Raw genomic sequence first — 27738 nt, forward strand, 5'->3', positions numbered from 1 at the left:
CTATGAATTCAACCATAATTAACCTTACCAGAGATAAGCTTTGGCAGCCGCAGAATCATATAGCTCATCTATTTAGGAATCAGAACCTCAGGCCAAGTGTAGCTTGTACCACCTACACACTCTGGGTCTGTGACTCACCTTACTCACCAGTTCCTGCCTTTTAAAGATCATGTGGTTTATACTTAAGCATCTTTTCATAATGAGGTGTGGGCACAGACTGGAATCTCTTAGGTTTGTCTTTGGTTTTATTATAAATTGCTGGGACTACTATGGCTTCCTTATTGGATTTCTCTGATTTTACAGTTCAAATGTATGTCTTTAATTAGAACCTGAATTAAACAGGGAAGTCAGGGACTCCCAACCTCAGTGGCACCATGGTAATGGGGGTGAAGAGGAGGTTGCAAGCTCCCATTATATTCTTTTGTTCTGTCCTGACATCCTCTTCTTTTTTTAAAACCTTAGCTCCAGCTGGCAAAAGTGTTAAATCACTTACTGGAATTTTAAAAAATTGTATAGTTTTTAACCTTGAGCCAGGCAACAGGTAACAAATGTTGACTCGTTTAACCCTGAAAGCCCCTTAAAGAGGGGAAAATAGGTTCTGAAAGGTTAAATAGCTTGCTGGAGTCATAGCTAGTAATGAAAGAGCCAGGATTCCAACCCAGGTGTTTTGGCTCCAGCATGTTTTTAACCATGAGGCTTTGCTTCCACTCTTCTCCTTAGATTTAAGTAAGGGTAGAGAAGGAACATGATAACCAAATGCTCCTTCGAAATGACTTGAAAATGCTGTTTGCCCTGTTCCCATCCCAAGGTCAGCAGGGATGCATTAGAGCCTGACTTCTTCAGTCTCCCCTCAAAGCAGCAGAAAGTTCTTTTTTTTTTTTTTTCTGAGACGGAGTCTCCCTCTGTCGCCCGGGCTGGAGTGCAGTGGCACAATCTCGGCTCACTGCAACCTCCACCTCCCAGGTTCAAGCGATTCTCCTGTCTCAGCCTCCTGAGTAGCTGGGACTACAGACGCCCACCACCACTCCCAGCTAATTTTTGTATTTTTCTCCCAGAGATGAGAGTTCACCACGTTGGCCAGGCTGGTCTCGAACTCCTGACCTCAGCCTCGGCCTCCCAAAGTGCTAGGATTACAGGTGTGAGCCACCATGCCCAGCCAAAACTTGATAATTTTCATTGCAGATTTCCAAATGTTAAACAAGCATGAGATGGCTCTGCTTAATGCTACTACTTGTCATGCCAGACTGCTATTGACTCTAGTGGGGATGGTACCACGTGAGGGAGGCTGAAGAAGAGATGTGGAGCCAGTGAATGAGACATAGGGTTTATTGTGGACTTACATTACACAACAGTCCAGGAGCAGTCGGCTGGACAGGAAAATTGCTTTTTTTTTTTTTTTTTTGAGACAGAGTCTTGCTCTGTCACCCAGGCTGGAGTGCAGTGGCGCGATCTCGGCTCAATGCAAGCTCTGCCTCCCAGGTTCACACCATTCTCCTGCGTCAGCCTCCCCAGCAGCTGGGACTACAGGTGCACGCCGCCACACCCGGCTACTTTTTGTGTGTGTGTATTCTTAGTAGAGATGGGGTTTCACCGTGTTAGCCAGGATGGTCTCGATCTCCTGACCTCGTGATCCGCCCGCCTCGGCCTCCCAAAGTGCTGGGATTACAGGCATGAGCCACCGCACCTGGCCAAAAATTGCTACTGTTTTTTGAAAGCATGCAGTTTAACATGTCATTTTCACATAGCAACCTCTACCTAGCAACTTCCACTTAACCCAATACAAAGGGCCACCATCCCCTATACAGCCTGCATTCCAAGGAATGGGGCAGGGGTATGGACATCCGTCATTGATAAGGAGTCAGTCTCTGGACTGGCCACTCCTGGATTCCTTAACTTGGAACTCCAAACATACATTCTTCTTAGACCACAGGGTCATTTCCCAGGGTATGCCTGAGTTGTCAAGTATGTCTGCCATAGACTGCTACTCAGGATGGTAGAAAAGGAGCTGAGTGGCAGGGCACGGTGGCTCACACCTGTAATCCCAGCACTTTGAGAGGCTGAGGCGGGCAGATCACTTGAGGTCAGAAGTTTGAGACCAGCCTGGCCAACATGGCGAAACCCCATCTCTACAAAAATAGAAAAGTTAGCTGGGCGTGGTGGCACACGTCTGTAATCCCAGCTACTCAGGAGGCTGAGGCAGGAGCATGGCTTGAACCCAGGAGGCAGAGGTTGCAGTGAGCTGAGATCATGCCACTGTACTCCAGCCTGGGCAACAAGAGCGAGGCTCCGTCTCAAAAGAAAAAAAAAAAATTGAGCTCGGTGCCTTGCTTGTTGACAGATCTAGATTTTAAAATCTTTTTAGGGATAGAAAATAAGGAACAGTCAACTATGGCCCACTGCTTACTTTTGCATGGCCTCAAGCTAATAATGATTTTTATGTCTTGAAAGGTCAGAAGGAAACCAAGCCCTGATACAAAGCAGCCTGTATTAAAGCACTTCTAGGTGAGAGGTGTAAATGTGAAATAATAGGTTTGCATTAGAGCAGTGGTTTGTGACTTTTGGGTGGAAAGTCACAGATCCAAACTCTAGAATTATGAACTCTACCCTAAAAATGCTCATATACAAAACAGCCTGTTCCATTCCCAGGCATCTCAGGCCCCAAAGTAAGAACCTTATTACTGTTAATATTGTTACTGGTCTGCTCAGGCTGCCACAAAGGAACATCACAAGCTGAGTGGCTTAAACAGAAATTTATTTTCTCACAGTTCTGGAGATTGGAAATCCAAAATCAAGGAGACGGCCAGGGTTGGTATCTGGTGAGACATTTCTTCCTGGTGTGTAAACAGATAGCTGCCCTCCCCGTGTCCTCACAGGGCTTTTCCTCCGTGCCGGCAAACTCCTGGTGTGCCTCCCTCTTCTTACCAGGACACTAGTCCTGTTGGGTTAGGGACTCATTCTTATGACCTCATTTAATCCCCTTATAAAGGCTCTGTCTACAGTCACATAGCAGGTTAGGCTTTAACCTGTGAATTTCAGGGGGACAAGCTCAGTCCTTAACAGTGTAAATACTAAATCTGAGTATAATTGAGTACTGTATTTACAGTAGATTCCTACCTCTTCAAGTGCTAAGAGACCATGTGTTCCAGGTGGTTTGTTGCTGAATCCTAGGCACAGGTTGAGGATTCCTACCTGTTGAATTAACGAATGTTGGTGAGATCAGACTAATGCACAAGGAAATTCGTGGAGGGATATAAGGTGATAATTTAAATATCACAGATTAAAATATTGTAGCCATTCAGAAAAGAAACTCAAACTAATCTAATCAAGGCAAGTTCTGCCCCCTCCCCTTTTTAAACAAGAAGACTACCTATGCTTGGAATTATTTGTATATAAGAGGATATTGTTGCTGGCATTAGGACATTTACAGATTAACAGCCAAAGCCAGAGTTCAAGTGGCTTATACAGAGTATGGGCAGATGCTGGAAAGTTAGGAGAAACTGAGACCTGGAGCCTTAAATGGTAAACTGTGTGTCTAAGTTTGAACTGGAAAACCATTCATAATTTTGGCAGAAAAGAAAGTGGTATATTAGGTAATTTAAAAAGTAACTATTTCAAAGAATTTTTTTTTTTTTTTTTTTGAGATGGAGTCTCACTCTGTCACCCAGGCTAGAGTGCAGTGGTGCGATCTCGGCTCACTGCAACCTCCACCTCCTGGTTCAAGTGATTCTCCTGCCTCAGCCTCCCGTGTAGCTGGGATTACAGGCACGTGCTGGCACGCCTGGCTAATTTTTGTATTTTTAGTAGAGATGGAGTTTCGTCATGTTGGCCAGGCTGGTCTCGAACTCCTGACCTCAAGTGATCTGTCCACCTTGGCCTCCCAAAGTGCTGGGATTACAAGCGTGAGCCACTGTGCCTGGCCTATTTCAAAGGATTCTGAGTAATAAAATTCAGGGAAACGTACTACAATCTACAAAATGATTCAGCTAAAATAAAATAGCTCTGATAAAGACAGGCCCATGTGGTTTTTGTTTGGTGGGAGGGGGACAGTTTACATCATAATGCTACCTATTTCTCTGTGTAGAATTTGTATTGTCCTAAGCTGTGAACTAGCTCAAAGCTGAAAACTCTGAAGGACCAATCCTCTAGCAGCAGGGATACCCTCAACTCCATTTTGAAGAAAATCTGATGAAAATTTAAGGGATTTTGTGTCCAAGTTGAGCACTCTCTCCTTCACTGTTTGAATCTGCCTTTCAAAAAGTCATTTGGAATTGAACGGTTTACATCAAAATTACATTCCTAACGGATTCTAGTTTGTCCTTACAATGAAATTAGGTGTATTTATAGAGAATTCTGGTAACGCATGTAGTATTAGGTGTTTAGGTTTAGCATAATAAAGGCTAATGCAATACAGAGCTCCAATAACAGTATGTTTTAATCTAATAGGGCAATATTCTAAATAACAAACATCAGAAATGTTAAGCAATTCATTTATTTTTTTTGAGACAGGGTCTCATTCTGTCACCCAGGCTGGAGTTGCAGTGGCATGATTTCAGCTCACTGCAACCTCTGCCTCCTGAGTTCAAGTAATTCTCGTGCCTCAGCCTCCCAAGTAGCTGGGACTACAGGCATCAAACAGCATGCCTGGCTAATTTTTTGCTATTTTTTGCAGAGATGGGGTTTCGCCATGTTGTCCAGGCTGGTCTTGAACTCCTGGGTTCAAGCAGTCCACCCACCTTGGCCTCCCAAAGTGGTGGGATTACAAGCATGAGCCACCGTGCCTGGCCTGCAATTCTTTTTTTTTTTTTGAGATGGAGTTTCGCTCTTGTTGCCCAGGCTGGAGCGCAATGGCACGATCTCAGCTCACCGCAACCTCCGCCTCCCGGGTTCAAGCGATTCTCCTGCCTCAGCCTCCTGAGTAGCTGGGATTACAGGCATGTGCCACCACACTCGGCTAATTTTTTGTATTTTTAGTACAGATGGGGTTTCTCCATGTTGGTCAGGCTGGTCTCAAACTCCCGACCTCAGACGATCCGCCTGCCTCAGCCTCCCAAAGTGCTGGGATTACAGGCACGAGCCACCGCACCCAGGCCCCTGCAATTCATTTTTTACGTTACATAAATGTTTTGTTGCTTCAACAGAAGAACAGATGCCAGGGTGCTCTTTTAAAAAATTTATCTATGTAAACACATCTTAATACCAATTTGAGTTACTACTTTTATTCTTTATTGTCACATTTTCCAAGTTTTGCGCACTCAAACTTGGCAAACATCATGGAGATTTGTACAAACATACATATACATATATACACACATATTTATAGCCCCAGCTTCCTCATTAAACCTTGTGCTCAGGCTCCTGTTAAAAGAGGTAAAATGGTGAGAAGATAAAAATCAGGGAAAACATGAATAAATGCTGATTGACAAATCTTGTTGTTATGAATTTGTAAGGCAGACATTTTAAAGCAAAATCCATTACCTTGCTAAAATTTCCACTAAGCTACAGCTTCAGATATTTACAAGAAAAATAAATATCTTTTAACAGACTTCAATGTGGTTTAACAGCAAGCTAGCTGAGGAGTTGTATTTTGTTGTTATTTCAGGTAACTTTTTATTAAGAAACAGTTAATATTTCAGTGATTACAATTTCAGGTGTTCAAAACTCAAGAAGGGTCATCATTATACTCTGAAGCAGAATTCTTCAGGTACTCATCTTTAAATTACTACCCAAATCTATCACAGTCACATTCAGGCTTTCAATTTTTAAAAACATTTAATGTTTGGTAACTAAAGGGTAGATGCGATTAGTGTACTCTAGGTCGTTTGATTTTATTTTTTTCTGCAGGAGCTTTCCTCTTTTGTGATAATCCAGTCCCAAGTTCCTTATTATTCTGAATAAATGAAATAGCTTCTGGTAGACAGTAATTTTCTACATGAGGAGGTGATTCCTATAAAAGGAAAAATAAGTGATTTTTTAAAATGATTTCAAACATTTACGTGATCTGGTAATAGATTTTTTTCTTTAAATCTCAGACCTCTCAGGGATGAATCTGACAAACTTAAAGGAAAACGCATATTCATTCCTAGGTTCCAGCAAATTAAACAAAATGGACCCTGTGGGACAAAGTCTCACCTTTTATCAAAGAAATACGTGTATGGTTCAGGTAGAGTGGGACTAGCTCAGATCTTACAAACATTTCATATCGGTGTTTTTAATCCCCATTTTCGAGATAAAATAAAAAAGGTTAAATGAAAACAACCAATGTCACATAACTAGCAGGTAGCAAAGCCAAATTTCATAACCGATCTGACTCCAAAACCCTTGCATTTTCCCCCCACAACCATTTCCCAACATAGAAATGGATCTTTTCCTCCTTATTATAAGTGTAATAAAACTTAATTTTCTAGCAATATGGCAGACTGGGCAACCTGAAAATGAATCACCACAAAATACCAGGTAAGTGCCTTTTGATTCAATTCTTCCATGGATAACAACTACAAATTCTGACCAAAATATATTAAAAGCAACCATAGAGCCTGGAGAATAAACGAACCAAGCAAATGGGGGGCTGGGGACGCAAACACAGTGTATGAAGTAAACTGCCTGTTAAACAACACAGTACTCTTTGGAGGAGCAAAGGAACAACAGAACCTAGAGTTTCTTTTTTAGGGGGAGATAAGGGTCTTGCTGTGTTGCCCAGGCTGGTGGCTGGTCTCAAAAATGACACATTGAATACAAGGGAACAATTCAAATGACCATCACTGATTTCTCAACAGAAACAATGGAGGCCAGCAGACAGTGAAGTCTTTAATAGAAGAAAAAAACCTGTCAATCTGTAATTCTGTATCCTGCAAAACTGTCCTTCAACAATGAAGGTAGAATAGACATTTCATACAACAGAAAGCTAGAATTGATCCCCAATCGACCTGCACTCCAAACTAAAGTTAGTTCTTCAGGCTGAAGGAAAATGTTATCAGATGGAAACTCAGATCTTCAGGGAAAACTGACACTCAAACTGGTATACATGAGGGTAATTATAAAATACTATTTTTTATTTTAGTTTCCTCAAAATGCACAGAATTGTTAAAAGCAAAACCTATTTAAAGTAAAATCTTATTTGGGGCTATAATATGTAGATGTAAAATATATGACAACTACTGCATAAAGCAGAGGTCAGCACACTTTCTGTAAAGGCTCAGACAGAAACATTTTAGATTTTGTGGGATAGATGATTTGTGCTGAAACTACTTAACTCTGCCATTATAGTGCAAAAGCAGCCATAGAAAATACATAAATGAATGAGTATGGCTGTTTTCCAACAAACCTTTATTTATAAAATAGGCAGTGGGCCAGGTTTGGCCAGGTGGCTATAGTTTACTGACCCCTGGTATAAAGGACAGGGGAAGCAAATGAACCAACTTGGATGCAAGAGATCTACCTTTATTCATTTTTTTTTTTTTTTTTTTTTGAGACAGAGTTTCGCTCTTGTCACCTAGGCTGGAGTGCAGAGGCACGATCTTGGCTCACTGCAGCCTCCGCCTCCCAGGTTCAAGTGATTCTCCTGCCTCAGCCTCCCAAGCAGCTGGGATTACAAGTGTGCGCCACGACACCCAGCTAATTTTTGTATTTTTAGTAGAGACACGGTTTCACCATATTGGCCAGGCTGGTCTCGAACTCCTGACCTCAGGTGATCTGCCCACCTTGGCCTCCCAAAGTGCTGGGATTACAGGCGTGAGCCACCATGCCCGGCCTCAGGAAGTAATTTGTAATCTACATATAAACACTTCTCCCTCCAAAAGGTAAATATATTTTTGCTTTAGAAGGCCAACGGATAAAATAAAATTCTAAAAATATTAAACTAATACAAAAAAAGCCAAGAAAGACAAAGAAGAACAAGGACAAAGAACAAATAGAAAACAAACAGCAAAAAACCCCATCCCTAAATCCAATCATATCAATAATTACATGATGGACTAAACACTCCAAAGAATAAAAAAGCAAGGCCCAACTATATCCTGTCTACAAGAAAGCCATTTTAAATATATGACACAGACAAGTTTAAAATTAAAAACCGTGCAAAGAGATATCATGACACAGAATAAACAGGAAAAGGCTATATTAACCTCAGATAATGTACATTCAAGGCGGAGTAAGCCCAGAGATATGTGTTATAACAAAGGATCAATATGTGAAAATCACAGAAATTATATATGAGTAAACAACTAGCAACAAAGTTTGAAATAAATGGGGTAAAAGCTGACAAAATTAAAGAGAAAAAACAGACAATTCCACAAACAGCTGGAGATTTTAGTATCAGTAATTGATATAACTAAACAAACAAAAAAACCCACACACACAGAAAATCTGATCAACATTATCAACCATATTAACCTATTTGATATTTTCAGAACACAACACCCAACAGCTGCAGAATATAAAATCTTTCACATATATGATATGTTCATTAAGATAGATGAAGCTGGGCGATAAAACAAGTCTCAATAACTTTAAAAGAATTAAAATTATAGAGTATGTTCTGTGATTACAATGGAATTCAATGGGCAATCACAAATTAAAAAGATAGAAAAAAAAAATCCTCTTATATTTAGGAACTAAACAACAGACTCCTAAATAAGCCAGTTATAAATGAACACAAGTTGACAATATCAGGAATAAACTTATTTATTTATTTATTTATTTTGAAACAGAGTCTTGCTCTGTTGCCCAGGCTGGAGTGCAGTGGCGTGATCTCGTCTCACTGCAACCTCTGCCTCCCAGGTTCAAGAGATTCTCCTGCCTCAGCCTCCCGAGTGGCTGGGACTACAGGCACACGCCACCATACCCCGCTAATTTTTTTGTATTTTTAGTAGAGACAGGGTTTCGCTATGTTGGCCAGGCTGGTCTCGAACCCCTGACCTCAAGTGATCTGCCCACCTCAGCCTCCTAAACGGTTGAGATTACAGGCGTGTGCTACCGTGCCCAGTTTTAGTGTAACTTATTACACTAAAAGGATAATAAGAATATTATGAAGAACTTTATGCCAACAAATTTGATAAGATGAAATGGATATATTATTTGAAAAACACCAGTTATTAAAAACTGACATAAAATGAAACAGAAAATAGGAAAAGCGCTGTTATCTAGTAAAGAAAATTCGTTACAAAAAACCACATATAAAGAAAACTCCAGGCCGGGTGCAGTGGCTCACGCCTGTAATCTCAGCACTTTGGGAGGCCAAGGTGGGCAGATCACCTGAGGTCAGCCTGAGGTCAGCCTGGACAACATGGTTAAAACCCCGTTTCTACTAAAAATACAAAAATTAGCCAGGTGTGTTGGCTCATGCCTGTAATCCCAACTACTTGGGAGACTGAGGCAGGAGAATCACTTGAACCTAGGAGGTGGAGGTTGCAGTGAGCTGATATTGCCCCACTGCACTCCAGGCTGGGCGACAGAGCAAGACTCCATCTAAAAAATAAACAAACAAAAAAAGAAAACTCCAGTCCAGGTGGCTCATGCCTATAATCCTAGGACTTTGGGAAGCCGAGGGGATCACTTGAGCCCAGCATGGTGAAACCCCGTCTCTACCAAAAATACAAAAATTAGCTAAGACTGGTGGCGTGCGCTTGTAGTCCCAGCTACCCGGGAGGCTGAGGTGGAAGGATCATTTGAGCACAGGAAGTGGAGATTGCAGTGAGCTGAGATCATGCCATTGCACTCCAGTGTGGGCAAGAGAGCCAGACCATGTCTCAAAAAAAAAAAAAAGAAAACTCCAGACCTTCAAACATTCAAGGAAGAAAGAGGCATCTTACACAAACTCTTCGAGAAAATCAAGGGAAAACTTCCCAACTTGTTTGTGATGCCAGCAGAACGCTAATACCAAAAGATGACAAAAACATTACGAAACAATGAGAATTACATACCAATATCCCACCCTGAAAATAATTTTAAAAATTTTTACTCAACTAAATCTAGCAATATATACAAAGATTAATATGGCGTGATCAAGTGGGACTGATACATGAAACTTAACATTTGAAAATGTATGCAATTCCCCATAGTAATAGAAGGAAAGAGAAAAACCTTATAACAACTCCAACAGAAGTAGAAAAAGACATTTTATAAAAGTTAACCCCAATTAATGATGAAAAAGAAATCTTAGTAAACTAGGAATAAAAGGACTCTTCCTCAATCTGGAAAAAAAATCTATGAAGACCCTATAGCTGGTGAAATATTGAACACTTTCCACCTAGGCTAGGGAATAAAGACAAGGAGGCCCAATCTCACCACTTCTATTCAGCAGCATACTTGAGGTCCTAGCCACATAAGACAACAAGAAATAAAAGGCATAAAGAAGGGAAAATCTACAAATCTCTTTGTAGATAAAATGATTGCTTATGTAGGAAAGCCTAAGGTACTAATTGTACTAAGTGAATTTTATTAAGATCATAGGGTATAAAAGACTGACAGGCAAGGCACAGTGGCTCACACCTGTAATCCCAGTACTTTGGGAGGCCAAGGCAGGTGGATTGCTTGAGACCAGCCTGGGCAACCTGGCGAAACCCTATCTCTACCCCTTCCCCCTGCCAAAAAAAACATTAGCTGGGCATGGTGGCACATGGCTGTAGTCCTAGCTACTTGGGAGGCTGAGGTGGATCTCTTGGGCCTGGGAGGCAGAGGTTGCAGTAAGCCAAGATCACGCCACTGCACTCCAGCCTGGGCAACAGAGTGAGACCTTGCCTCAAAATAAATAAATAATAATAAACAAAATTTATATTCTTTTGGATTGGCAGCAAATTGTAGAAAAAAATCTAAATGTAAATCTAGAAATTTTTATTTACAATAGCATCACAAAATAGGAATACATTTAACAAAAGATAGGCAAGTTCCCTTACTGAAAAACCACAAAATGTTGCTGAGAGAAATTAAAGAAGACCTAAATAGAGACATTCTAGGTTTATGGAATAGAATGCTCAACACTGTAAAGATGTTTACTGTCCTCAAGTTGGTCTATAGAGTCAGTGCAATCCTAATCTTAACCACTCTAGGCCTTTTTTTTTTTTTTTTTTTTTTTGTAGAAACTAACAAGCTGAGTCTAAAGTCCATATGGAAATGCAAAGGACATGGAATAGCTAAATAACCTTGAAAAAGACAACTAAAATTGTAGTCTTAATACTAGCTTCAAAAGTTGCTGTACAGCTACAGTAATCAAGACACAGTAGGAAAGGTATCAACAAGTAGATAATGAAACAGAATAGAGACTCACAAAAATACGATCATTTGATTTTTTATCAACATGCCAAAGCTTTTGTGGGAAAGGAAAATCTGTTCAACAAATGGTGCTAGAACACCTAGATATCTATATGGAAAAAAACCAGCCCTAGTCCATACCTCATAGCATTAAGAAAAATTAATTTGTAATAGGTCATAGAGCTAAACATAAAAGCTAAAACAATAACTTTTTAGAAAAAATATTAAATACACACACACACACCAACAAACAAACAAACAAAGAGACCATGAAAGAAAAAGTGCTCGATGTCATTAGTCATCAGGGAAATACAAATTACAAACACTCTGTACAAATTACAATGTGCTCCCACTATAAACCTACCACATGGCTAAAAATCAAATGACTGTCAACACTAAATGTTGGCAAAATATGGAATAACCAGAAGGCTTACACAGATTGAGTATCCCTTATCTGAAGTGCTTAGAATCAGAAGTATTTCAGATTTTGGAATATTTATATTTACTGGTTGAGCAACCGAAACCCAGAAATCAGAAATGTTTAGGATTTTGTACCATTTCTAACTTTTGGATTTGGGATGCTCAATCTGTATATTATTGGTGGAAAGTGTAAAATGGTAAAAATCCCTGTATATTTTTAGTAGCTTTACTAATGATAACCAAGATGACAAACAGCTACTAAAAATATACAGGCTTTTTTATGGACATATTTTTTCATTTTTCCTGGGTAAATAGGACAGAATTGCTGTGTAACAGAATAAGTAAATATTTCGTTTTTTAAGAAGCTGCCAGGCCTTTTGCCAAAGGGATTTTTACCATTTTACACTTCCCACCAATAATGTACAGATTGAGCATCTCAAATCCAAAAGTTAGAAATGGTACAAAATCCTAAACTTTTGAGCACTGATGTGATGCTCAAGGGAAGTGCTTATTGGAACATTTCTGATTCCAGGAGTCCAAGGGTCCATCAATAGGAAAATGAATAAACTATGGTATATTCAGACAAAGAAATACTACTCAGCAATAAAAAGGAATGAACTACTGGTATACACTACAACTTGAATGAATGTCAAAAACATCACGTTGAGTGAAAACCTTAGATAAAATCGTGGATACTAATCAGTATGCCCTCTGCTCTATAACGGCTTCACATTTGTGTTTTAGGCATTCTATTAAATCCTGAGCAATCTCCAAGCACAGCAGCAAAATCACAAAGCTGACTTTGAGTGTTGGCCTCCCCTTATTTCTGTATCATCCCAGTTGAAATCCTTCATAGATTATGATTATGAAATCTAATCCTTATGATTATGTGTCATGCCTGCTGACTCCTGATGGCCTTTTGGGCACTCTGGGGTCAGAAGATTTTTCTTACCCCATTCAAATTACACAACACAGGCCAATTCTGAATATGAGAGTATTAAGCCCACCATATAGCAAATGCTTAAATTTACCACAGTGTCTAACATAGGTATTTAATGTACATGAAAGCAAACAGTCAAGAAAACTAAAGGACCTTTGGATAAATGTTTCTCCTTGGACTCCTGGAATCGATTTCTGCTTTATATTCCAACATTTTAAAGGGTATTTTTAAAGCCTTTAGAGGTACCTAGATTTTTATACTCTTCTCATATTTAACTTCCAAGCTAAATGTTTACATAATATGTTCATTATAATAAAAAACACAAATAGAATAAAACTGAAAGGGCTGGAATAGAGGAGAATAACAGTAGACTAATCTTCTACTAATCATGAGCTGAAGGTTTTGTTGTGCAGTTACTTATCTATGCATATAAACGTATCTCTGGTAATGAGGAGGTCAAGGATAGAATCTCACAAACCTGCATGAGATAATCAGCAATGTATTCTGTTCTCAAGCAGTACACGTTCTGGGCAGCAGCTTCTGCTATATTAACTCCTGAGTCATCTGGTTTCAGTTTATTCAAGTCAGAAAAAAGATGTGTGGCCTCTTTAAATAAAGGTACAGAATGACCAGGTAGCACCTAATGAAAAAACAAGTAGTATCACAATCTACCAGTATTCCAAAGTAGTTCAGCTGTATAATGTGTACTTAAGGATTACCATTTCAAAAAGTAGAGAAAATGAAGAACTCATCATAGCAATCTTGGTTAGATGATTATTCATGTAAAAAGGTCAGTAAATTAATTTGATACAAACCTTTGCTCCTCCTGACTGAAGAAGGCGTTTGAAGCCTGCTTCTCGAGACTGATCCACATGTAAAATAACCTTCCACCCACTAAATGCTCCCTACAAATAAAAAATAATCAGTGGTGAAATCATTCGGAAAATAACAAAATAATACAGATAATGCATGATTTTATCTGTAGACTTAGTTTTGTCAATAAATCTTATAAACTTTACTTTTGCCACAGTATAATTATCTCTGGTCAGAACACTGAAACGTGAATCCATGGTATCTGGCACATAGTAGGCCATCAAGAAATACGTGAGGAATGAAAAACCATTAATGATTAGGTAACATTAAAACAAAGCAGTGTGATTGATGTTTAGTCTTTTCTAGTATTTTTTTCTTTTGATTAATCAAGGGAAGAGCTTCAAGCAGAGCTCCTTAGGTTAGATGAAGCCTGCGTTTCACTTCTCTTAAAAATGTTTACAAACTGGAAACATAAAATATTTAGGAAGGGAATAACAACTAACAAAAGCCAGTGGAATTACTCTAAAAGAGAGGGTATCATGGCTAATAAGGATTTGGAGATATCAGAGAACTTAGAATACAACATGAAAGACTATTTAACTCAGGGGTTCTGATAATGGTTTGGCTGTGTCCCCACCCAAAATCTCATCTTGAATTGTAATCCGAATGATAGTCTCCAAGTGTTGGGGGAGGGACCTCGTGGGAGGTGATCAGATGGTGGGGGCGGTTCCCTCATGCTGTTCTCCTGATAGTGAGTTCTCAGGAGATCTGATGGTTTTATAAGGGGTTTTTCCCCACTTTGCTCTGCACTTCTCTCTCCTGCCACCATGTGAAGAAGGACGTGTTTGCTTCTTACATGACTGTAAGCTTCCTGAGGCCTCTGTAGCCATGTGGAACTGTGAGTCAATTAAACCTCTTTCCTTTATAAATGACCCAGTCTCAGGTGTTTCTTCATAGCAGCATGAGAACGAACTAATACAATTAACCTTTTTGTAAGCCATGGATCCCTTTGGCAGTCTGGTCATTAGACTACTCTAAATAATAGCTGTATTGAGATATAATTCCCAAACCTTATGGGTGATTTTTAGAAAATGTTAAAATTAAAATATAAAGGATTACAAAAGGAAGCCATTTTATTGAAAGTTATCAAAATATTAAAAACAAATTTGTTGTGTAATTATAGATGTGCTTTATATTAAAGTAGCAGACAATAACTAATATGGCTTCCAGTGCTTTGACAAAACCTCAGATATGTGGTCTTCTGGCCAAGTGTCTGTGATTTCATATTGTGGGAGCATTCGTTATATCCCTGGGGTTGCAGCTCTCTGTTTGCTGTGGCTGAACCAAAACAGAAAGGACATGCTGATTTCTACAGAAGTTATGATTCCATGAAAGATTCTGAGATGAAGAGTGCTATTATGTTTCAGAGTGCAAAGTGATTTTGGAATATAAAGAATTTCTTTGGACTGAATCATTAATACACAGAAGTTTGTCTTTGACTTGTGTTCCTGAACTATGAAACATGAACATGTGGCCTAATAGTTTCTCTTGATAAATCAACAGTTAACAAATAATATAAATAACTAAAGTACTGATGAACACAAACAGTATTTCAAGATGCTTGCAATTACAATGCAAAACAGAAACGTGATTTCTGTTAGTGCAAAATTACGGGTACAGTTGCTAGTGTTGTGATTTGTTGCCTAGACCTTTCATTAAAGGAAGTGCTAGTTTTCTCAAAGCATGATGTAGGCTGATTAAAATTAAAAAAAAAAAAAAAAAAAAAGACCGGAAGTGCTAATTTTCAATTAGAGGTTAGTAAAAATAAGGATGTATTTTTCTCCCCATGCAAAGTACATGGCCTTCCCAGATTTGATCTACAAATTCCTTTGAGAAGGTCTGTGGACTCAGGTCAAGAACCCCTGCCATTAGATGCTGAAAAGATTCTTTGGAAGAAATGCAATATGGGCCACATTTTACATATAAATTATTTTTAAAAGAGCCATCAAAAATTTGGGGAAAAAAGACAAGTAGAATCATTATTTCCTCAAGCACATTCTCTTTTAAAAAAAATGTGAAAGAGTCACAATATTGAATGCTATTTGTATTACCTATATAATTATGTTTTAATACCTCAACAATGCCAGATTCTTGTCTTTGCTGGATTTTTTTTCTCCATCTCATTGCTGCAAGTGCTAGTCTTCGTTGCTGTACATTGATTCCAGTCAAAACATCAAGTATGGAACTACTTCCCCATTCATAGTCTTCTTCCTAGAGAATTTGTCCAACAAACCTGAGTTGTTACAGTCTGGGGAGCCACTGTGCAACATACAGGGCTCCTCAAGGAGCCCAAAGTCTAATAACTGTTAAAGCTATACATTTAATTGTTAAAAATACAGACAGTACTAAGTAAATATTGTTTTATGAGCATGGAGGAAATGTAGATTAGTTTCATATAAGAGTCAAGTATATTTGGCTTTTAATTAGAAATCAGAAAAATACCACATACATTTTTAAGAAACAAAATGATAGCTATATCTTGGCAACTGGTAATATTCAGATGGACAAATTTCACCTGCTGTAAGACTAACTTCATAAAAGGGCACAGTCTCAGAGGAGGTATGTACTGATAACTTGATTATCTGTCTATAGAAGAAATCCCTAAGGGACCCTGATAGGAAGCTTCAAAAACTACATGGTTTTTGAACCTACATGTGATGACAAATTAGGAACCAAAATACTTCAAGTAATTTGTTTAATAGGCTAGTAGTAAAGATGAAAGCTTACAATGGGATAATCTTGAATCTTTCTAAGAAAATGTTATTTCAATTAAAAACAACACTAACATTCAAATTAAATCATTTAAAAAGTGATTAAAGGTGAACCTGGCTCTGCGAAGTTTTGTTGTTTGGCTTTGTTATTGAAAAAGTTGGTATACTCTAACTGGCCATATTTGGTTATTTCAATTTTACGAGCAGTCAGCAAATGTGATGAAATCTGAGATTTACTTTTTTAAGTAAATAAATAAATTTGTCTGTTTCTTTCTTTAGAGACAGGGTCTTGATTTGACCTCCTGGGCTCAAGCAATCCTCCCACTTCAGCCTCCTAGGTAGCTGGGACTACAGATGGGAACCACCATGCCCAGCTAACTGTTTTTATTTTTTCTAGAGATGGAGTCTTGCTATGTTGTCCAGGCTGGTCTTGAACTCCTAGGTTCAAGCCATCCTCCCAAAGTGCTGAAAGTGGCATGAGCCAGCCACTGCCAGCCAACACTTACTTTTTTTTTTTTTTTAGATAGGGTCTCACTCTTGTGGCCCAGGCTGGAGTACAATGGCATGATCTCGGCTCACTGCAACCTCTGCCTTCTGGGTTCAAGTGATTCTCCTGCCTCAGCCTCCTGAGTAACTGGGATTACAGGCACTCACCACCATGCCTGGCTAATCTTTGTAGTTTTAGTAGAGAGGGTTTCACCATGTTGGCCAGGCACGTCTCGAACTCCTGATCTCAGGTGATCCACCCACCTCGGCCTCCCAAAGTGCTAGGATAACAGGCGTGAGCCACTGCACCCGGTGGACACTTGCTTTTAAAGAAAAATAAACTTCCACAAATCTGAACACACACCTGCACGAAGTGTCCAGCAGTCCTGCAGGCTTCAAGGTAGGAGCGATGAAGCACCCACTTCCCAGCTGCCACTGAGGCTAAATACTTCTCGTTTCGAAGTGGATGTCCCACAACAATGTGTGTACAGGTGGGATCAAAGCACTGCTTTTCTATCACCAATCCACCTTAAGCAGAGAAAAATGGATTGTACTTTATTGATTCCCAACTTCTTTCTAGGAAAAATGTAATCTCAACTATGCATAGAAATTATTTATAAATAAAATGCCCCAAACCATTTAAACCAAAAAAACTTGACTTACTTAGAATTATTTTACTTTATATACATATATATGTATTAAAATGTTTATTATGAACATTTTAAATACAAAAGTAAATAAAATAGTAAAATGAACCCCCACACATATACTAGCTACCTATATTCTAAAATTATCCAAATTCTGCCACCTTTTTTTGCTTAACTACTTAATTTTATTCTGTTTTAATTTTAATTTTTTTGAGACAGGTTCTCACTCTGTCACCCAGACTGGAGTGCAGTGGCATGATCTTGGCTCACCACAACCTCCAGCTCAAGCGATTCTCCTCCCTCAGCCTTGCGAGTAGCTGGGATTACAGGCACACACCACTATGGCCTGGCTAATTTTTGTATTTTTAGTAAACACAGGGTTTCACCATGTTGGCCAGGCTGGTCTTGAACTCCTGACCTCTAATGATCCACCTGCCTCAGCCTCCCGAAGTGCTGGGATTACAGGCGTGAGCCACCATGCCTGGCCCTGCTTAACTATTTTAAAGCAAATTCTAGATACCATGTTACTGACCCCTAAGTATTTCAGTATGCATCTCTAGAATATATGGAAATTTTCTTAAACAGCCATAATGCCATTATCAGATCTAATAGTATTAACAAAGATTCTTTGCTGTCTCAGTACTAAATCCTTGTTCAATTTTTCCTGTTTGTCTTCACTTGGATTGTTATAATTAGGATACAAAAAGAAATAGAACATAAACATGAGCCACACGCTGTAGTTGGTTATGACTCTTAAGTCTCAATTACCAAAGCAGTTTTCAAGCACCGAATATGGGTAACCAGGGAGATGGAAGTAAGATAGGGGCATCTGCAGACTTTAAAACAGGAGGAAATTTTTTGTGAGTGGAAATAAGGTCGGCAGACCAACAGAGAAGCTTGGGAAGAAAACACACACAGATAAATAAGAGATGAAGCAGCAGGTGGGAAAAAGCAATAATCGAACCTCTTCTCAGATATAAATGCATGAAGCCTGACTTTGAGGAAAGAAGAAGGCATAAGTAAACATAAGCTTATGTAAAGCATGGCTGTTGATTTATAGCTTAGAGGTTAACTTGACCACTGGTTGGGCAGAGTTAGTTATATCAAGGACTTTTTTTTTTTTTTTTTTTGAGACGGAGTCTCACTCTGTCACCCAGGCTGGAGTGCAGGAGTGTAGTGGCGCGATCTCGACTCACTGCAACCTCTGCTTCCCGGGTTCAAGCAATTCTCTGCCTCAGCCTTCTGAGTAGCTGGGATTACAGGTGCCCGCCACCACACCTGGCTAATTTTTCTATTTTTAGTAGAGACGGGGTTTCACCATGTTTGCCAGGCTGGTCTTGAACTCCTGACCTCATGATCTGCCCACCTCAGCCTCCCAAAGTTCTGGGATTACAGGTGTGAGCCACCACACCTGGCCATATCAAGGACTTTCTAAGATTTTAACAAAACATTCAAACTCATGATTTAAGATGACTCTAATAATAATAGCAGCAACACCTTCTGAGCATTTACTTTATGCCAGGAACTACTTAAAGTGCTCCAGATTACTAACTCATTTAATTCTCACAACCATATGAAGGAAGGTTACTATTATTATCTGCATTTATGCACATGAAAACTGGTAGAGCACCTTGCCCAGGATCACAGAGTGACAAAAAGACAAGAAGGTAAAATTCCATATTAATATATAAACATCAATTTCCAATTCTACATAACAAACTTATTCTGTGACCCAGACAACATAATAGACTGATTTATATACATATATATCAGTTGGCCACAGTTGCTTCATTTATAAAATGAAGGATTGGGCATAATATCTACTATAATGTCTCTTTGCATTCTAATATTGGAAAACCTCTAGAGTTACAAGACTCTGAATTCCAACATAATCTGTACTCATCTGCCTCTGCTTCCTGCCCTCTTCTAGATCAATTCTCTGCTAATTGCTGTCACTCTTCCCCAAAGTTTGCAGAGATGGAAAAATCTATAGGAGACTGACACTTGAAGCCTTTCTTTTTCATGAGTTCTGGGTAAAGCTTAGCAATTCTGACTTATAACCTCACCTAAGTTATCAGGGAACTGGGAAACAAAGTGTTTTGTATGAGTAAAGTTTCTAAGAAGAAACAGTTTTTCCACACCGGGGCCTGTCCTGGGGTGGAGAAAGGGGGGAGGGATAGCATTAGGAGATATACCTAATGTAAATGACAAGTTAATGGGTGCAGCATACCAACATGGCACATGGATACAAATGTAACAAACCTGCAGATTGTACACATGTACCCTAGAACTTAGAGTATAATAATAATAATAATAATAATAAAATAAAAAAAATAAAGCTGTGAGCTTCACCTGCAAAAAAAAAAAGAGAAAGTTTTTCCAAGTATACAACTGTATTTGACATAAATCTTTTTTTTTTTTTTTTTAAAAAAAGCATATCACAGTTCTCCACATTCTTAAAAAGACAGCATTAAATAACATTTAATCTTTTCCTGATACTTCAGGGCCACTATTAAGGACCATTATTTTGGCCAGGCGCGGTGGCTCATGCCTGTAATCCCAGCACTTTGGGAGGCCAAGGTAGGTGGATCACCTGAGGTCAGCAGTTCAAGACCAGCCTGGCCAACATGGTGAAACCCTGTCTTTACTAAAAATACAAAATTAGCCACACATGGTGGCGCACACCTGTAATCCCAGTTACTTGGGAAGCTGCCGCAGGAGAATTGCTTGAGCCCAGGAGGCAGAGGTTGCAGTGAGCTGAGATTGTGCCATGGCACTCAAGCCTGGGAGACAGAGCAAGACTCTGTCTCAAAACAAAAACAAAAAAAAACTCACCAATATTTCTTAATGTTTTCTCTTTCCATGCTGAGCTGCCAGATTAACTTCTCTTACTATACTTTTCCTAACTCTATAGAGCTGCTTTGTTCAACAGAGTACCACTAGTAATCTGTGGCTATCAAACACCTGAAGTGTGCTTATCAAACACCTGAAGTTAGTCCAAACTGAGATGTGCTGTAAGTAAAATACACACTAGATTTTTACTTTATATAAAAAAAACTCACTGATATTTTATCTGATCACATATTGAATGATAAATATATGTTTAAAGTTCATTTCACTTGTTTCATTTTACTTTTTATTTTTGAGATGGGGTCTCACTATGTTGCCCAGGCTGGTCTTGAATTCCTAGGCTCAAGCAATCCTCCTACCTCAGTCCCCCAAAGTCTGGGATTACAGGTGTGAGCCAATGCACCCAGCCTCTTTTTAGTTTTTAAAATGCAGCTACTAGAGAATTTAAAATGACCTATGTGGTTCACATTCTGTTTCTATTGGACAGTGCTGCTCTAGCATACCAGATTGCTCTTTTACTATGCTACTTCTAGAATGATGTCAGGTGGAGAGCCTGACAACAAGTGGAATAAGAATAATGTTACATAAGAAGGAGCTCTCTTCCACACTGAATTCTTTCTTTCCCCTTTTCTTTTTTGTTTTGAGACAGAGTCTTGCTTTGTCACCCAGCCTGGAGTACAGTGGCGCTATCTTGGCTCATTGCAACCTCCGCCTCCCAGGTTCAAGCGATTCTCTTGCCTCAGCCTCCTGAGTAACTAGGATCACAGGCATGTGCCACTATGTCTGGCAAATTTTTTGTATTTTTAGTAGAGACAGGGTTTCACCATGTTGGCCAGCCTAGTCTTAAACTCCTGACCCCAGGTGATCCGCCCACCTCAGCCTCCCAAAGTGCTGAGATTACAGGCACGAGCCACCGTGCCCGGCCTCCACACTGTTTCTAACTGGAAACAAACAAACAAACAAAAAAACAAGAGGGAGCTCCTCTCTAGATATTATTAACCTTTCAAGTTCATTAAAATGTGGTTTTATTTATATAGTAAGTCTTTAAAGCTTCATTAGTGAATGAATAGTCAAATAGCACAGAAGATTCTTAAACCTCAACTGCTAGATTCCATTTGAATTTTAAATCCCATGACCTACTGACTTTAGAGCTTTTTAAAATCAAAGTTCCAATGCTGACTCAATGTATAGCCTTAGACAAGTTACCCATGTTCTTTTCCTCTACTTCTAGACTTTACAAATGATATTAATATTGACTACATTTGACTTCCAAATATGGTTATTATATGGGACATTTTTGATTTAAGTAAAATACTGGTACCTAGTTTCTCAATCAGATGACAATAGTCAATACGTTCTTGAGGATTCAGAGATGATAACTGAAATATGTACTGTTTTTTTAATTCTTCATGAGTCTCCTCTATCATTATAATCTGGAATGAAAGTTTTATTTTAGAAAAAATTAACATTAAAAATGATCAGATACACAGTTCTTTTACAGCGATATTTTACTCAGTCTTCTAAGTTATGAAATATACAAATAATAATACAATGCAAAAAATAGTTTTCAACATTTGATGAAGCCTTGATATTGACATCAACAAATTTCTAATACAGCCTAACAGCAGTATGCAAAAGCTGTATCACCATATCAAGGATCAACAAACCTTTTCTCTAGGGTGCGGAGCCACAGGGGGGTTGGCGAGTGGAAAGGCAATACTGGGGGCTTGAGGCGTAGGGATCAGGTGGCTATCTTTTATGGGAGTTTCCAGTTCTTCAGAGATTGGGTGTTTGGGAGCTTCAGTCACACGTATGTTTCCAGGATCACAGACAGCTGAGGACAATAAAATGCTGCAGTGTGACAGGATCCAAATAAGACTAAAAACAAATTCTAGGAAATATTCTCATCTGTCTTAGTCAAGATGAAGTCAAGCACAAACTCTGGAATGTAAAAAGTACAGGCAAAAAAGTATCCTATCCCTAGAACTTATAAATAAATGCATCCCATCTGCATGTGACAATAATAATAATAATAAAGAAAAAATGCAATTTATTAGCATTAAACACAGCAAGTGTGTTATCTGTGGGCTTCTCCCAACATTTTCTTTAAATACCAAGTTTTCATTGTTAAGTGTAACCCAAATTTGTAACATGAGAGCAATTCTACACTTGGAGAAAAGCAGAAGCAGAGATAAATCTATATATCTAATGTAGGGAGGTCATCATGCAATGTGAAAAAGAAGAAAAGGAAGAAAAAAGATGAGAGATAGGAAAATTTTGTTTTCAAGGTAAAGCTCAAGGAAGAAAAAAAATAGGAGAATTCAGAAAGAAACTCATACAATCCAAAGAACAAATGTAGGTATGTGCTAGGCAGAATTCAAAAGACTTAAATGAAAATAAGATGATAGGAAGAAAAACCAAGCATTAACTCCACAAACACAAAAAGGGTTAGCTAGAATAAAAGAACAATGGTAGACACCATGTCTAGAAAAAAAACGCCCAATTCTAAATTTCCAAATTTATGAAAATGTTTTTCAATTTACTGATAAAGTACCTCAATTTACAAATTATTTTTCTGGCTCAAGTTTAAACCAAAACCAGAAATATCTACTAAGTTTTTTTTGTTTGCACATTCAGATCAGAGAACTACAACATGCTCATCTGTTTATTTTCAAGAGGTCAACATGTACAATACAAACAAATGCAAAGATTTCTTTCTTGTTACCCTGTTTAGCAATTTCTGAATCATGTAAAGGCTTTTGAAAAGGAGAATCCTCCAAGTTTTGAATGTCAACCTGAAGCTCAGAGTATTGTGTGGGACAACTAGGCCACTGCAAATTGCTGGCAAGCCTTGCTCTCTCCTCCCTTGCTGTAGGATCATCCCAAATAATCTGTTCATTTTGGGAAGGCTCTGTGTTGACATCAGGTACTGTTTGACGAGACTGCCTAAGGAATAAAAGTGACAGTTTAAATAAACAGCAATAACAAATCCAAACTCATTAAATCCATAAGTTAGACCATAAAAGTTGTGGCTCACCTTTATATGCCCACCATCTAGCACACAGTATGCATTAAAAATATTAAATAAATGAACCTAGGGACATTTTTTTTTTTTTAAAGGTTTAAGGTTTCTTCCAGAAAAGTTATCTGTTTTAGCTAGGAACACATATTTTGACTACATGTCTACGGAACTAAAACTTCAAAGGAGAAATTCAACAGTGTCAAGAAATTTTTTAAAAATACTAAAGTAATTGGTACATTTAAAAATGTGATTTTCCTTAATTATACAGGTTAGGGAAACAGGGTAATGTTTCAAACACTATGGTTACTTTACTTAACAGTAGTTATATTTTTTAATTACTTGAAATTATAAGCACTATGATTACATGGGAGGCTTGCTGTAAAGGCTGCCTTATCAGAAGGGCCTTTTGGCTATTGGTAACCACTTTCCAGAGTCTATGGTGGAACAGCAATATGCTGAATTACAGGGAAGTGCATTTTATGGTGCGATTGTAATGATTCCACGTGACAGTAAATAGAAGTCCTATAATTTTCTTTATATTCACTCATTCATTCATTCTTAGTAAAAATAATTTACCATAAAACTTACACTGTGGAGAAGCAAAAAAAAAAAAAACAAAAAACAAAAAACAAAACAAAACACCAAAACCCATAAAACAATTTACCAAAGGAACCCCCAAATAGTTCCTTTGCTTCAAAAATAAAGAATATAGCCTTTTATTCTCACACTATATTTATTTACTCTGATTTGGTACAGGATGTAGGTTCTCTATAATGATAAAACATGATCTGAAGCATATTAAAAAGCTACTTTACTCAGTACTGAGATAATGAACTGCCTCATGTAATACAGTTAGCATAAGATAAATGCTAGTTTATCTTATACTTAATTCAATTAGTCAACTGAAAATACAAGTCCCATAATTCTTATCACACAATTATAGATTTTTTTCTTCTATCACGAAAAAGATGAAGTTATGCAACTGAGCTTAAGTCACATCACACTAGAAACTGTAATCACCTTTTCTAGAAGATAAATTTTACAAGGAGGATACAAAATGCATGCAAAATCCCAACAAAAATAACTTTAAAATTTTACATATTGCATTAGAAAAAGACTCTGAAAAAATATATATGTACTTATTGTTTAATACAAATACTATTGAATACTAATACTAAAGAGCAGAGAGAACTGCCTACTGAATCCATTTCAAATGAGGCAAATTAGATCTTAAAATCATTTCTCAACGGAGGTAATAAAAAGTATCAATCATGCCTCACTGTGAAGCAGGTGCTGCTGTAAGACAAATCTCCATGTCTGCTCCACCTCCGAGTAAGAAATCTAGAACTGCTGGGAGCAAGAGATGGAAGGACAAGCTAGAACGAAAAATCTAGTCAGCAGAGAGCCAAAAGCAATAGATAATACTGGAATATAATATTTATTGTTTGGGCTAAATAAGGCCTAGGCATATAACCCCTTCACTAGTCTTGATATTTAAATTTCCGCTTTTACTGCATATTGGGGAAAAAAAGAAAAAAAAGCTAAATTAGGCCAAGCTCATGGAATTGAGTCGGCAGCAGGTACGTAAATCCTTTCTCTCAAGTCATCTAGTCTTTCTGCCATCAGTGACAGGTACACACCTCAGTGCCTCTAGGACTCTACTTCGTCCACTGCGAGCAGAGCGAGTGCTGTCAGGGGTTGAAGATGCGCTGTTACAACCACTTCTTGAAAGGGAAGTCCTCTGCCCTTGGGGTTTCACTATTGATGTTGCAGACATTATCTCCTGTAACTGCTTCTGAAAGTTCTCTCTCATCTCTAAGGTCTGTGTCAGAACTTGAAACAAACACAAATACACCATTCAAGGTAAGTTCCTCTTTTTTACCATATCTTACATTAACTATTTTGTTTAGACCTGGTTGAACACAAACTTATTGACTTGACATTTACTGAATATTAACTACAGGCTATAGTAATGTACTAAGACTATGAATACTGCAGAACATAAAAAGCAGCCCTTACCACAAGCACTGTATATGAAATAACTAGGAAGCCCTTCAAATACTTTTTTTTTTTTTTTTTTTGGTGATAGTCTAGCACTGTCGCCCAGGCTGGACAGTGGTGCGACCTCGGCTCACTGCAACCTCCACCTCCCAGGTTCAAGCAATTCTCCCTGCCTCAGCCTCTCAAGTAGCTGGGATTACAGGTGCCCATCACCATGCCGGGCTAATTTTTGTATTTTTTAGTAGAGACGCGGTTTCGCCACGTTGGCTAGGCTGGTCTTGAACTCCTGACCTCAGGTGATCTGCCCACCTCAGCCTCCCAAAGTGCTAGGATTACAGGCATGAGCCACCGTGCCCGGCCCCCTTCAAAGACATTTCATCAAGACCTGTAGTGATTATCCCTCTGTAAAGCTCCCTGCCTGCTTCTGACTCTCATGGTATGTACTACACTCTGAGATGTCTTATAGTCATTTGTGTATGTGTCTGATTTTTTCCAAAGATTCTTTTAATTTTTTAGAGACAGAGTCTTGCTCTGTGGCCCAGGCTGGACTGCAGTGGTATGGTCATAGCTGATTATAACCTCTAACTCCTGGGCTCAAGTGATCCTCCAGCCTCAGCAACCTGAGTAGCTGGCACTACAGGTGTACACTACCACGCCCGGCTAATTTTTTAAATTTTTTGTAGAGACAAGGTCTCACTATGTTGCCCAGGCTGGTCTGGAACCCCTAGCATCAAGCAATCCTCTTGCCTTTGTCTCCCAAAGCTCTGAGATTACAGGTGTGAGCCACCGTGCCCAGACTCCCCAAAGGCTCTTGAAAACACAGACCACAACATACATCCAGCCCTCCACATCCGCCGGTTCTGCATGCATGGATTCAACCAAGTATGGATCAGAAATATTTTAAAGACATAAAAATGAAAAATATCACAATTAAAAGTACCAGTAAAAAAAATAAAATGTAACTATTTACAAAACATTTACAGTGCATTAGGTATTATAAGTAATCTAGAGATGATTTAAAGTATACAGGAGGATGTGCATTGGTTAAATTCAAATCCTATGTCATTTTATACATAAGGAACTTAAGCATCTGTGGATTTTGGTACCTGAGGTAAGTCCTCGGAACCACTGCCACATGGATACCAAGGGACAAGACAACTGTATTTACCTTTGGTTTTCTTTAAAGCCTAAACTCTGGAGTAAGTATTAAATAAATGCATTTGGAATGAACAGAGTGAGACTAACCAAATAGGTAAGTCATAGGGAAAGCTTTGGTAGGTTAGAATGAGTAAGGAAAACAGAACATATTAATTCTATTAAAAGACATCCATGTATAAGGTTATTCACTGCAGTACTATTTATAAAAGCAAGAAAGTAGAAATAACTTAAATGCCTATTAAGAATGGATGCCTAAACAAAGTGGGACCATTCATAATGAATACAATACAGTGGCCCAAAAAGAAAGAAAAGGGAAGAAAGAAGGAAAGGGAAAGGAAGGGAAGAGGGAAAGGAGAGGAAGGGGGACAGGAAGGAAAGGGAGGGAAGGAAGGAAGAAAAGCAAGAAAGAAAAAGACTAAAGAAGCTCCTAGTTATCTACTGATATAAAACACTCCCCAAGGTAACAAAAAGATCAGCATATGAAATAGCATGTATAGTAGTCCACCATTTATGTTTTTTTTTTTTTTTTTGAGACAAGAGTTTTGCTCTTGTTGCCCAGGCTGGAGTGCAATGGCATGATCTCGGCTCGCCGCAACCTCCGCCTCCCGAGTTCAAGCGATTCTCCTGCCTCAGCCTCCCGAGTAGCTGGAATTACAGGCATGCAACCACCATGCCCGGCTAATTTTTTGTATTTTTAGTAGAGAAGGGGTTTCTCTATGTTGGCCAGGCTGATCTCGAACTCCCGACCTTGGGTGATCTGCCTGCCTCAGCCTCCCAAAGTGCTGGGATTACAGACGCGAGCCACCATGCCCAGCCTATGTGTTTGTTTGTTTTTTTTTTAATGGGGGAAAAACATATTTACGGCTATATATGCATAAAGCAGCTCTAGAAGGATACATAAGGAACTAATAACACTGGGGGGCTGGAGAATAAGGGTGGAAGAAACTCTTCATATGTCTTTTTGTATCTTTAAAACCATGTGGATATGTTAAAATATATTGTACACATAAGAAAACTTTTTGAAAATCACTCAAAAGAACTGGACCAAAGACTAGATTTTTAAAAAATCACCAACTTCACCTACCTTTAATGGAATAGGGCTGTATCACACTAACTCCATAAAAACCTAGTTTCATAAATTTCATAAGCTTTACACTTAAACTACATAAAACTTTGCAAATTATCACTTAATGATCAGCATGGGACCGCAAATCAATCCTCTAATATATGCTTTGCTTGTATTTAGTAATTTAAACATATTTTACAGCTGGGTGCAGTGGCTCACAAGACAGGAGGATCCTTTCAGCCCAGGAGTTTCAGACCAGTGTGGGCAAGATGACAAGACCCCATCTCCACAAAAAATTGAGACCTTGTCTCAAAAAAAAT

At 38.7% G+C, this 27738-nt stretch overlaps 1 protein-coding gene across 4 annotated transcripts in view; it reads right to left on the bottom strand.

The window, feature by feature from the left end:
- Nucleotides 1-5200: 5200 nt before the first annotated feature.
- Nucleotides 5201-27738, bottom strand: part of TOPBP1 (DNA topoisomerase II binding protein 1) — a 62031-nt gene continuing 39493 nt past the window's right edge. For all 4 annotated transcript variants that reach the window (XM_055110477.2, XM_034957422.3, XM_034957423.3 and 1 more), the window contains exons 20-28: nt 24834-25026; nt 22897-23117; nt 21839-22005; nt 21493-21604; nt 17039-17202; nt 15551-15688; nt 13420-13509; nt 13083-13244; nt 5201-5944 (exon numbers count right to left, since the gene is read on the bottom strand). In XM_055110477.2, coding sequence (XP_054966452.1) covers nt 5801-5944; nt 13083-13244; nt 13420-13509; nt 15551-15688; nt 17039-17202; nt 21493-21604; nt 21839-22005; nt 22897-23117; nt 24834-25026 — 1391 coding nt within the window. In that variant the 3' untranslated portion in view covers nt 5201-5800. The remainder of the gene's footprint in view (nt 5945-13082; nt 13245-13419; nt 13510-15550; nt 15689-17038; nt 17203-21492; nt 21605-21838; nt 22006-22896; nt 23118-24833; nt 25027-27738) is intronic.

Source organism: Pan paniscus, chromosome 2 (genome assembly GCF_029289425.2).
Source record: "Pan paniscus chromosome 2, NHGRI_mPanPan1-v2.0_pri, whole genome shotgun sequence".
NCBI classification, from domain to species: Eukaryota; Metazoa; Chordata; class Mammalia; order Primates; family Hominidae; genus Pan; species Pan paniscus.